At 35.5% G+C, this 13,825-nt stretch overlaps 1 protein-coding gene across 1 annotated transcript in view; it reads right to left on the reverse strand.

The window, feature by feature from the left end:
* The window catches only part of CATSPERE (catsper channel auxiliary subunit epsilon), a 241,170-nt gene that overhangs the window by 198,689 nt on the left and 28,656 nt on the right, over positions 1–13,825 (reverse strand). The window contains exon 5 of the mRNA XM_060142069.1: positions 12,220–12,290. Coding sequence (XP_059998052.1) covers positions 12,220–12,290 — 71 coding nt within the window. The remainder of the gene's footprint in view (positions 1–12,219; positions 12,291–13,825) is intronic.

Raw genomic sequence — 13,825 nt, forward strand, 5'->3', positions numbered from 1 at the left:
CTACCTATGCAGAGACAGATGGGACACCTTGGGTATGATCTGGGCAGAACCGCAGAGATCACTGTCAGCACACACATGGGAGCAGCAGATCAAACCTGGCAGATGTCAGTGGGCACACTGGGTGATGTCACAAGAATACAGAGTGGACAAGCACTGAATCTTGGGAAGACAGGCCCTGGCAGAGGACTCTAGCTAAGCAGAGACAACTGAAGAACATGGGGTATGACTAGGGGGAGCCTCAGAGCCCATTATCAGCATGTGTGCACAGTGGTGGTGAGTCCAGATGTAGCAGACACTGTCAGTGTGCACACAGGGCTGCACCACAAGAACGTGGGGCTAGGCTCTAAATCTCGGATGGACAGGCCCTGGACAGGAGTATACAGCAAGGAGCCAGTCAGAGTGCCCTGGTTCCATCCACTCCACACCACAGCTTAGCACCAAATCTGGCAGCCCTGCTCCCAGGCAGCAACACAGCCACCTCATTTAGAAAAGTAAAGACAAAAACTACATAATCATCTCAATAGACACAGAGAAAGCATTTGACAAAATTCAACATCCAAGATAAAAACTCTCACCAAAGTGGGTATATGTGGAACATATCTCAATATAATAAAAGCCATTTATGACAAATCGACAGCCAAGATAATGCTCAATGCTGAAAAACTGAAACCCTTCCCACTAAAATCTGCAACAAGACAAGGATCCCCGCACTCACCATTTCTCTTCAACATAGTATTGGATGTCCTACCCACAGCAATCAGACAAGAGACATAAATAAAAGATATCCAAATTGGAAGGGAAGAAGTAAAACTGTCACTATCTGCAGATGACATGATATTCTATATAGAGAATACTAAAGTCTCCACACAAAAACTATTAGAACTAATAAATGAATTCAGCAAGGTAGCAGGATAAAATATTAATATATAGAAATCTGTTGCATTTTTATACTAGCAATGAAATATCAGACAGAGAAAGTGAAAAAACAGTCCTGTTGAAAAATCTCATTCAAAAAAATAGGAACAAACTTAACAAAGGAGGTGAAAAATCTATGCATTGAAAACTATAAAACACTGATAGGGCTTCCCTGGTGGCGCAGTGGTTGAGAGTCCGCCTGCCAATGCAGGGGACACGGGTTTGTGCCCTGGTCCGGGAAGATCCCACATGCCGCGGAGTGGCTAGGCCTGTGAGCCATGGCCGCTGAGCCTGTGCATCCGGAGCCTATGCTCTGCAATGGGAGAGGCCACAACAGTGAGAGGCCCGCATACCGCAAAAACAAAACAAAACAAAACAAAAACAAAAAAACACTGATAAAGTAAATTGAAGGTAATTTAAAGAAATGGAAAGATAGCCCATGCTCTTGGATGGGAAGAGTTAATATTGTTAAAATGGCCATACTACCCAAAGCAATCTACAGATTTAGTGCAATCCCTATCAAAATACCCGTGACATTTTTTCACAGAACTAGAACAAATAATCCTAAAACTTATATGGAACTACAAAAGACCCAGAATTGCGAAAGTAATCCTGAGGAAAAAGAACCAAGCTGGAGGCATAACCCTCAGACTTCAGACTATCCTACAAAGCTACATAATCAAAACATGTGGTATTGGCACAAAAACAGATGTGTAGATCAATGGATCAGAACAGAGATCTCAGAAACAAACCCACACACCTATGGTCAAATAATCTGTAACAAAGGAGGCAAGAATATATAATGGTGAAAAGGCAGTTTCTTCAACAAGTGGTATTGGGAAAGCTGGACAGCTACATGTAAATCAACGAAATTAGAACACTCCCTCACACCATATTAAAAAATACCTGAAAATAGTTTAAAGACCTAAATATAAAATAGTACATCATAAAACTCCTAGAAGAGAACATAGGTAGAACATTCTCTGACATAAATTGTACCAATGTTTTCTTAGATCAGTCTCCCAAGGCAAAAGAAATAAAAGAAAAAATAAACAAATGGGACCCAATTAAACTTAAAAGCTATTGCACAGCAAAGGAAACCATCAACAAAATGAAAAGACAACCTATGGAAAGGGAGAAATATCTGCAAATGATGCAACTGAGAAAGGGTTAATATCCAAAATATACAAGTGGTTCATACAACTCAATATAATAAAAACAAACAACCCAATCAAAAATTGGGCAAAATACCTCTAAATAGACATTTCTCCAAAGAAGACATAGAGATGGCCAACAGGCACATAAAAGAGGCTGAATGCTGCTAATTATTAAAAGAAATGCAAATCAAAACCACAATGAAGTATCACCCTACACTGGTCAGAATGGCTATCATCAAAAGCCTACAGTTAATAAATGCTGGAGAGGGTGTGGAGAAAAGGTAACCCTCCTAAATTGTTGGTAGGAATACAAATTGGTGCAGCCACTATAGAAAACAATAAGGAAGTTCCTTGAAAAAACAAAAACAGAGCTACCATATGATCCAGCTATCCCACTCCTGGGTATATATCCAGAAATGACAAAAACTCTAATTTGATACATGCACCCCAATGTTCATAGCAGCACTATTTACAATAGCCAATACATGGAAGCAACCTAAATGTCCACCAACAGAGGAATGGATAAAGAAGATGTGGTACATATATACAATGGAATATCACTCAGACAAAAAGAATGAATTATTGCCATTTGCCACAATAATGGATGGACCTAGAGAATATTACACTTAGTGAAGTAAGTCAGAGAAAGACAAATATTATATTCCACTTATATATGGAATCTATATACAAAACAGAAACTAACTCACAGACATAGAAAATAAACGTATGGTTACCAAAGGGGAATGGGAAGCAGGTATAAATTAGGAGTGTGGGATTAACATATACAAACTACTTTGCATAAAATAGATAAGTAACAAGGATTTACTGTATAGCACAGGGAACTATATTCAAAATCTACTAATAACCTATAATGGAAAATAATCTGAAAAAAATATATGTACATAAAACTAAATCATTTTGTTGTACACCTGAAACTAACACAATATTGTGTATCAACTATATTTCAATAAAAAAAGAAAAGACAATCTGTTATATCTATAAGATGTTTCAACCACACACACACCAGTTATAGTAGATACATACAAGATGAATAGAAGGGAGTAAAAGAATACCACTATGGAAAATCATCAATTCACAAAAGAACAGCAAGAGAGGAAGAAAGGAACAAAGGGATACAAAAGAGCCAGAATATAATTAATAAAGCAGCATTAACAAGTCCTTATCTTAAAAAAATTACTTTAAATGTAAATGGATAAAATTCTCCAATCAAAAGGCATACAGTGGCTGCATGGATAAAAAAAAAACAAGACCCAACTATATGCTGCCTATAAAAGACTCACCTCAGCTTCAAGGACATATATAGGCTCAAAGTGAAGGGATGGTAAAACATATTCCAGGTAAATGAAAGCCAAAAAAAGAGCGAGGATAGCTATACTTATATCAGGAAAAATAGACTTTAAGTAAAAAAGTGTAACAAGAGACAAAGAAATTCAATATATAATAATAAAAACAAATTATTCAAGAGGAAATAACAGTTGTAAATATATATGCACTCGACATCAGAGCACCTAATATACTAAGCAAAACTAACAGATCTAAAAGGAGAAATACACAACAATATAATAATAGTAGAGGATTCCATTTTCAACAATGGATAGATCATCTAGACAGAAAATCAATAAAGGAATGTTGTACTTGAACTATACTTTACACCAAATGGGCCTAAAGAACATTCCATCCAACAGCAGAATGCACAGTCTTCTCAAGCACACATGGAACATTCTTCAGGATAGATCAAATGTGAGGTAAAAACAAGTTGTAGCAAATTTTAAAAGACTGAAATCATACCAAGTATCTTTTCTGATTTTTCTTCATCTTTTCATACCATGGTATCAAACTAGATCAATAACAGAGGGAATACTAGAATATTCACAAATATGTGTAAATTAAACAACACACTTCTGAACAACCAATGGGTCAAAGATGAAATAAAAAAGGAAAATCAAAAAATATCTTAAAACAATGAAAATAAAAACACAACATAACAAAACTTATGGGATGGAGCAATAAAAGTTCAAGTCAAGAAGGGATATTTATAGTGATAAATGCCCACACTCAGAAAAAAGAAAGACCTCAAATAAACAATATAACTTTATACCTGAAGAAAATAGAAAAAAAAAAAAGAAAGAAACTAAATTCAAAATTAGCAAAGGAGAGGAAATAACAGTGAAATAGAACAGAAATAAAAGAGACCAAAAAAAGAATAAAACTAAGAATTTTTTTAAAAGATAAACAAAATTGGCAAAACTTTAGCTAGACTACCTACGAAAAAAGAAGACTCAAATTACTGAAATCAGAAATGAAAATGAGAAAATCACTACCAATTCTACAGAAATTTTTAAAGAAATCATAAAAGACTACTATGAACAATTAGGCCAAAATATTGGACAATCTAGTAGAAATGGATAAATTCCTAAAAATATATGACCTACCAAGAATAAATCATGAAGAAGCAGAGTATCAGACAAACCAATTATGAGTCAGAAGCTTGAATTAGTAAGCAAAAATCTCCCAACAAAGAAAAAGCCCAGTATTTGATGGCTTCATTGGTGAATTCTACCAAGCATTTAAGGAAGAATTGATACCAATTCTTTCCAAACTCTTCCAAAAAACTGAAGAGGAGTGGATATTTCAAAACTCTTTTTGCAAGTGCAGCATTACTCCAATATCAAAACCAGATAAGGGCACTACAAGAAAAGAAAACTACAGGCCAACATCCCTGATGAATACAGATCCAAAAATTCTCAGTGACATACTAGCAAACCAAATTCAACAGCATATTAAAAGGATCATACACAATGATCAAGTGAGATTTGTCCCTGGAATGCAATATAGGAAAATAAATCAATGTGATAACCACATTAATAGACTGAAAGACAAAAATCATTTGATCTTCTCAATATATGCAGAAAAAGCATTTGACAAAATACATTATCCTTGATTGATAAAAACCCTCAACAAATTGGATATAGAAGGAACATACTTCATCATAATAAAGGCAAGATATGACACACCACAGCTAACATCTACTCAGTCATGAAAGGTTGAAAGCTTTTCCTTTAAGGTCAGGAACAAGACAAGGGCACTCATTCTCACCATTTCTATTCAACATAATAACTGAAGTCCTAGAGAAAGCAATCAGGCAAGAAAAAGAAAAATAAGGCATCTGAATTGGAAAGAAAGAAATAAAATTGTCTCTGTTTGTTGATGATATAATCTTGTATATAGAAAATCCTAAAGAGTCCACCCCAAAATTGTTAGAACTAATCAATAAATTCAGGAAAGTTGCAGCATACAAAATCAACATGCAGAAATCAGTTGCATTTCTATATACTAATGATAAACTATCTGAAAAAGAAATAAAGAAAGCAACAATAGCAACACAAATAATAAAGTACAGGAACAAATTTAACCATGGAAGTGAAATATCTATATACCAAAAATTATAAGACATTGATGAAAGAAACTGAGGAACACTTAAATAAATGGAAAAATATCCCATGTTCATGGATTGGAAGAGTTAATATTGTTAAAATGTTCATACTACCCAAAATCTTATATAGAGTCAATGAAATGCATATCAAATATCCAACGGAATTTTCACAGGAATAGAAGAAACAATTCTGAAATACATATGGAGCCCCAAAGACCCCAAAGAGTCAAAGCAATCTTGAGAAAGAAAGCCAGAGGCATCACATTTCCTGATTTCAAAGTACAATACAAATCTATAGTAATCAAAACGGTATGGTACTGGCATTAAAATAGATACATGGAGCAATGGAACAGAATAAGGGCACAGAATTAAACCCTCACAAATATGGTCAACTAATGTTTGACAAGGGCACCAAGAACAGGATATGGGCAAAGAAGAGATAGTGTTGGAAAAATTGGATATCCATATGCAAAACAATGAAACTGGACCCTTACCTTATACCACTCAAAAGATCAACTCAAGGACTTCCCTGGTAGTGTAGTGGTTAAGAATCTGCCTGCCAATGCAGGGGACAAGGGTTCGAGCCCCGGTCTGGGAAGATCCCACATGCCACGGAGCAACTAAGCCCATGCGTCACAACTACTGAGCCTGCACTCTAGAGCCTGCAAGCCACAACTACTGAGCCCATGTGTCACAACTACTGAAGCCCACACACCTAGAGCCCGTGCTCCACAACAAGAGAAGCCACTGCAATGAGAAGCCCACACACCACAACAGAGTAGCCCCCACTCGCCACAACTAAAGAAAGCCCGCGCACAGCAACAAAGATCCAACACAGCCAAAAATAAATAAATTTAAAAAAAATCAACTCAAAATGGACTGAGAACTTAAATATTATACCCGAAACTGTGAAACTCCTAGAAGAAAACATAGGGAAGAATCTCTTTGATATCAGGCTTAGTAATGAGTTTTTGGATATGACATCAAAAGCATAAGCAACAAAAGTAAAAATCAAAAAGTAAGAATACATTAAACTAAAATGTTTCTGCACAGCAAAGGAAGCAGATGAGTAAGTTTTAGGGATCTAATGTACAGCATGGTGACTATAGTTAACAATAATGTATAATAAAAAGAAAGACAGAGAAGATACTGGTATTAGGTTAGTGAAGGAATGAGAGAGTTTTAAGAAGAAATAAGTGATACCCAGCATTAAATGTGGTACAGAAATCAAACAGTAAAAGGACTAAAAAAATCCCATTAAACTTTCAGTAACGTTGCCAAAGCAGTTTAAGTGGATAGACAGATAGTAGGCAGAGAGTACTGGGATAGACTGATGAAGCAGAACATTGTTACAGTGAATTTGAAAAAGATGATAATTTGAGCATGACCCCTTGGATCCTTCTCCCTTCCTTTTCTGTATTCTAACCCTAGGGGAGAGAGAGAATAAAGCAAGAGAGTTTAGATGCTAATACAGTACCTGATCCATGAATTCTCTTCCCTCGGGTCAGAATTCTGGTTTGTGGGCAGAGTCAATAGGTTAGGAAAGCCCAGGGAAGAGAGGCAATGCTCAGCAGGGCCTTGTACTTGAGGTTTAATGCTTTGCAGTCTCTGTCTTGAAATTCTTTTTTTTTTTTTTTCCCCCGGTTTGTGGGCCTCTCACTGTTGTGGCGTCTCCTGCTGTGGAGCGCATGGCTCACGGGCCCAGCCGCTCTGCGGCATGTGGGATCCTCCCGGACCTGGGCACGAACCCATGTCCCCTGCATCGACAGGCGGACTCTCAACCACTGCGCCACCAGGGAAGCCCTGTCTTGAAATTCTTAATAAATGTATCTTTGAACTTGTGGTTTGTACGTGAAGTATGATAGGAAAATGAAGCATGCACTTGGAGGTTTGGCTCATGCAGTACTGTCTCCTATTACTTATCTTTCCCATGGGACAGGCTCTTGGCCACCCACTCATTACGCCCTGGTACCTTGGGTCCTGCCTGGCCTTTCCCTTCTCACTCCTTGTCCTGAAAACTAGTTCTGGGCTCAGGTATGAGGAGGGTCAGCATAGGGTGTTTAAGTCCTGTGACATCTTGAAGTAAGGCATGCCAGCAATTGTCCTCCCCAAACCCCAGCTAGCAAAATTATGGTGTGGCTGATGGAGGCCTCATCTAGGCAGGTACCAAGGGTGTCACACCCACCCCCAATCCAGGTACCAAGGGTGTCACAGTGCAGAGGTTGCAATATCCTTGAGGGTTGCCTATCAGCTATGGGTTGAGGTGGTAGGTCCACTGTAAGGGAAGATGTCTGGTTTGACTTCTTCAGACCCCACCCCTGGTTGAAGTATTATATGTCAGTCCAATGACTGTTGAGAGGGAAAATTGAGCAGCTAATGGGCTGCACACACGCTAAACCTGGAGACTATATGAGTTTGTACTTGACCCAAGAGTATTCTCATGTCCAAGGGAGCATGACATTATATTCCAAATAAAAAGTGCCATGACGGGTAGAGAGTAACTACAGAAGAAAGGAAAAGCTTTATATTTAATACTTTTAATGGTATTTTTCCCTTGGCTTTTGAACCAGAGGCCCTCCATATTCATTTTGTACTGCACCCAACAGATTACACAGCCAGTTATGGATGCAATAATGCAGAAATGGTAGAATATAGTATACAATGGTACTTTCCTCTAGATAGTAGGATTTTAGTAATTAAAAAAATTTAAACACAGATGATGAGAGAACTAGAAAACTGAAAGAAACATTTGAAAAAATAGTCTAGAATGAGTCATGGGAAATAAAAAGATAGGAAATGTGAAAAGATTTGAAGCATCGGGAAGGACAGAATGAAATGGTGGCATGTTTCTATTATGGAAATTTAAAAAGAAAGAAGAAAGAGAATGAGAGAAAACCAGGATTTGAAAAGATAGTAACTGAATTTTCAGAATTTATGAAAGGCTTTAATCGTCAGATTCAGGAACTATAATAAATCAAAAGTAGGATAAATATAAAGAAACTTACAATAGCAAAGTTTGTATAGCTCAATAGGTAAGGTTGAACTTCTTAAAACAGCTACAGAGAAAATAATGATTACCTAGAGAAGGAAAATCCATTAGACAGAGAGCAGACTTCTCAACTGCAATAGCAGAAGCCAGAAGTCAATGAAAAATAATTCTAAGGCCTTGAAAATCAAAGGTTAAAGATACATGAACATATTAATATAAGACAGAACATAAGTTGAAAAGCATTACAAGTGAGAAACAAGGTCACTACAAACAAAGTCTCAATTCTTCAAAAAATCTTAATAATTCTAAAGTTATATGCACTAAAAGATAAAATAAAAAGCAAAAATTTACATACCTACAAGGAAAAGTGACGTATCTACCATCATAGTGGGAAATTTTAGCCAATATCAAGTCAACAATGAGCCAAATAAGTACACAAGACTTTGAACAGTACACTTAACACACCTGATCTACTGGACATAAATAGCATACTTCATCCAACAATAGGAAAATATATTTTCTTTAGGTACACACGAGACATTTATAAAATTTGACTACATGCTAAGCCAAAGATTTGATTCTAACGCTTTTGTGATCACAATACAATTAGGTTAGAATTCAATAACAAAACAATAATTTAAAAGGCTCATGTCTGTAAATTTAAAAATGCATTTCTAAACAACTCATTGCTCAAACAAATTGTAGCAGTTACTAAACAATTATTTATGAGCAATAATGAAAAATTACAATTATGAGATATTCCACTATTTGTTGATGCAGCTATAGAGGTACTTAGAAGAAATTTTATTTCCTTAAACACATACATTCGAAAAAAAAGGAAGTTTTAAGCCTAGTAGGCTATATAACTAATTCAAAAACTTTAGAAAAACAAACTCAAAAAAAGAAATAATGTAAAAAACAAATTGAGATAAAATAGACAACAATACAAAAGCTCAATAAAGCCAAAAGGTGGTTCTTTGAAAAGACTAATAAAATAGAAATATCTCTAGGAAGAAGAACAAGGAAATAGAAGGAAGGCACAAATAAAAATATTAGAAATGATAAAAGAGAGGCATACCTACTATTACTTCAGTGATTAAACAAATATAAGAGGATATTATGGACAACTTTATGACATTAAAATTGATACTAAAATTGCTAACTGAAGACATGGATGAATTCCTGGAAATAAAATACTACAAAAATGGATTTTATAAGAATTAGAATTCCAAAATAGGATTTTAACCATTAAAGAAATTGAGTTAATAGTTATAAAATTTCCCCCACACACACTCAAAAAATCCAGGTCCAGGTATATTTCTATGCAAGTTTCCACCAAATATTCAAGGAACATATATTTCCAATCTTATACAAAATCTCTCAGAGAACAGAAAAGAACTCATCCTAACTTACACGATGAGTCTAGCATAGCCTTGATATCAAAAGAGGAAAAGGATAGTACAAGGGGAGTAAAACCACAGGCCAATCTCACTCATGTATATTCACACACAAAAAAAATTAAATAATATTAGCAAATGGAATCTATCAATGTATATGAAAGTTAATTCATCAAGACCAAGTTGGCTTATTCCAGAAACACAAGGTTAGTTTAATATGGATATATTAATAACTATTATCCATCAGATTAACATAGTAAAAGAGAAAAACCGTATGAACTTTTATGTGGAAGAGAAAAAAACTTTGAATAAATTTCAGCACCAATTCATAAAAAAATCCACAGCCACCTTGGAATAAAAGGGAACTTCCTTAACCAGGCAAAGTTTAACTCATAACCTGTAACAAATATTATACAACTAGTGAAATGATGAGAGTCTTCCTTTTAAGATCAGGAATAAAATAAGGAGACCTGCTATCACCCTTCTAAGAAACATTGTATTTGATGTTCTAGACATGCAGTAAGAATAAAAGGAATGGAAGCCATACTTATCAGAAAGAAAAACAAAATCATCATTATTTGCAAGTAATCTGATTTTTTTTAATTCCAAGAGAATATATAAATAAATTATCACAATATAAGAGTTTAGCAATGTTGCTGAATGCAAAAATCAACATTCAAAAGTAAATTGTATTCTATACAACAGGAATAACTGGTTAGAAATTGTAATTTAAAATTTTTGACTATTTATAATAGCAAAAAAGAAAAAGAGTACCTAGGAATAAGTCTAATAAAAATGTCCTGGAACCTTTATTAAAAATTACAAAATCTTATTGGCAGACATGTAAAAAGACCTAAGTAAATGGAGAGTTATATATTATTCAGGAGTAGAAAGACACCCCAAATTGATTAAAATATTTAGACAAATTATAAAAATCCCAGCTAAGGTTTTTGTAGAATTTGACAAACCAATTCCAAAAATTTATAGGAAGAAAAAATAGGTCCATGATACAGCTAAGAAATTCCTGAAGGAGGACAAGAGCTGGGGTCAGGGTGGGTGGGTATTTGTACTATCACTTCTCAAGATTTAAAAAATAAAGTTATAGTAATACAGATAATGCAGCATCTGTTCAAGTATAGACAAATATATCAGCTAATCCATTTGTGGTTAACTAAAGCTAAATACTCTTAAAACACATTAATTACTTTTCTTTTGCATTACTTACATAACCTTGCTTCTTGGTAAGGCTCTGGGAGAGTGGCAGTAATTCAGAGAAGAATGGGTAAATGTGTACTTCTGGTGGGGCTTGCTGAAATCTAGCTATCAGGACTTTCAGTTCAAAGGTTACACGTAAACTACAGAGCCATCTGACTTAAAGGGACCATGTAAACCAGGACAGTGAAATTATCGGCAACAATTATGCTTTACCGAAGACACAAGTATTCTGATAGGTTCTGTTTGGGTCATATGGCCATCCTCACCTAATTGCTGTGGCCAATGAAATGTGGGGTTGTGGAGGTAGTACCACATAAATCACATGAAATTAATAATTTCACCACAGAATAGGGGAGGGATGGTTCCCTCAAAGGAAGGGATATTAAGTACATAAAAAGAATTAGGTACATTACAGTCATCTGGAGAGCAGGGACCACATAAGACAGTTCTTTTTATCCTACACGGTATTTAGGATATGCTTGGACTATGATACTAAAAACAAAACAAAACAAAACAAAACTCTGACTCATTGATGCATTTTACTTATTGATTTTATAATGCAATTAACTATTTTTTCTTGTACCAGTTTTTCCTTCTTAGTTATATTCATTCACCATCATTTTAAAAAGAGTTTGAAGAGCTATCTAAGAAAACGAGAGTACTTTTGGAATATAATGTATACAATGGAAACCAAAGAAGCCTGTAATCTGAAAAACCAGAGTCAATTTCCAATGCTATCTTTTAGTAGCTGCATATTTTTTCCAAATTATTTAACCTATCCAAGCTTACATTTCCTCATTTATAATAAAGATAGTAATACTTACATTTAACTGGTAATTATGAAAACTGACATAGCTAATTTACATAAAGTATGACCATGTAGAAGCAGTATTTGTTCAAATAGTGGTTGCTATTGTTATATTTACTGTTTGTTCTTCACTATTAGTTGGGCATTAGTTGGGTACATTTGAGGACATCTTGATTGGTGAATAAAAGCTTATATGGAAACTATAATGCAGATAATCAATTTGTGGTTAATTAAAGCTAAATACTTTTAAAACGCATTAATTACCTTTCTTCTGCATTACTTACATAACCTTATAATACCACAGAAAGCAAGTATGAGAACTGTCCACAGATAAATAGCGTTCTTCTTCTAAATCCTAAAAGAAAATGCAAAAGAAACTATGATAAATTTAGATGACTGATTGCTTCTATTATATTTGTCTTTATGAAATTATATATATACATCTTTTCCGTATATTTTAACCCCAGTTCCTAATATCTGGTCTTTGACCCTGGTTCCTGACACCTAGCTCCTAATACTCTTTAATTTCCTGAGTAATAGGAACGTCTGGCACAGAGCCCCTAAATTCTTTTTGTTCTAATGAGTTAACTCGGTGGGCTCCTGGCTGGGAACTGATCACTAGAAAAACCAACCCATGGTTAAAAGCTTGGAACTTTCAGCTCAGCCTCCCATTCTCAGCTCAGCCTCCCCCCATTCTCTGGAGAGTGGAGAAGGGCTGGAAAATGAGTCAATAATCAATCATGCCTACTTGATGAAGTCTCCATAAAAATCCTTGAAGTATGAGAGTAAGAGAGCTTCCAGGTTGGTGGACACATCCACATGCCAGCAGGTGATGTACCCAACTGCACAATGACAGAAGTTCCTGTACTCAGAACCCTTCTGGACCTTGCCCTATGTACTCCTTGACCTTGTTGTTCATCTGGATCCTTTTACCATATTCTTTATTTTAACCAGTAAATGTGTTTCCCTGAGTTCTGTGAGTTGTTTAGCAAATTACTGAAATTGAGGAGAAAGTTATGGGAACCTGGATTTATCACCAGTCAGTCAGCAATTGGCAACTGAAGTGGGTGCAGTCTTGTGGGACTGAGCCCTTAACTTGTGGGATGTGACATTAACTCTAGGTAGATATTGTTGGAACTTTGAATGGTAGTACCCCCAGCTAATATAGGAGAATTGGTCAATGTTGAACCACCCCCCCCCACCAATATCTGGACACAGAAGTGTTCTCTGCAACTGTACAAAGGAAAACAGTGAATTTTCCTCGAAAGTCTTCCTCAATGAAACACAACTCAATTAATTTTCTTGTTTAATTGTTCTCAACAAGAGATGAAATTGCTTGCAAAGAAATGTTTGGCAATACTTGGAGACATTCTTTGGTTGTTATAACTGAGGCCTTTTGAGTGCATTTCAAAAGTCACACATACCTCCTTAAAGGCTGTAAGGTCTGATAGCACTATATATAAATGACAAATATATTCCTATATATACATGTATTAGTGTGTACATATTTTTTACATAACATTACACATTTATGTGGACTTCCAACACATAACAAAAGGGAGAGAAATCCTTTACTTCCTCAGGAATCAGTAAAGAGAAATCCTTTACTTCCCAGGAACACAATTCCTGGGAAACACACAAACTCAAAAAGCCAAATTCAAATATTTTTCAATCTACAGGGATTGAAATGTGAATTACTATATACATCTGGCCTCTCCCACTTCACCCTGTCTACCTGTTTCCTGAAAATACAGGTTACTAAGTAAAAGGAAAGCAACAGAACTTAGAGAAACACTTTACTCATGGGGAAAAAAAAAAGTAAAAAGAAGGCACAAGCCCCAGAGTAAAGGCAGGACTTGTCACATGAAGTCTCTACACAGCAATGGCTTT

This window comes from Lagenorhynchus albirostris, chromosome 2, assembly GCF_949774975.1.
Source record: "Lagenorhynchus albirostris chromosome 2, mLagAlb1.1, whole genome shotgun sequence".
NCBI classification, from domain to species: domain Eukaryota; kingdom Metazoa; phylum Chordata; class Mammalia; order Artiodactyla; family Delphinidae; genus Lagenorhynchus; species Lagenorhynchus albirostris.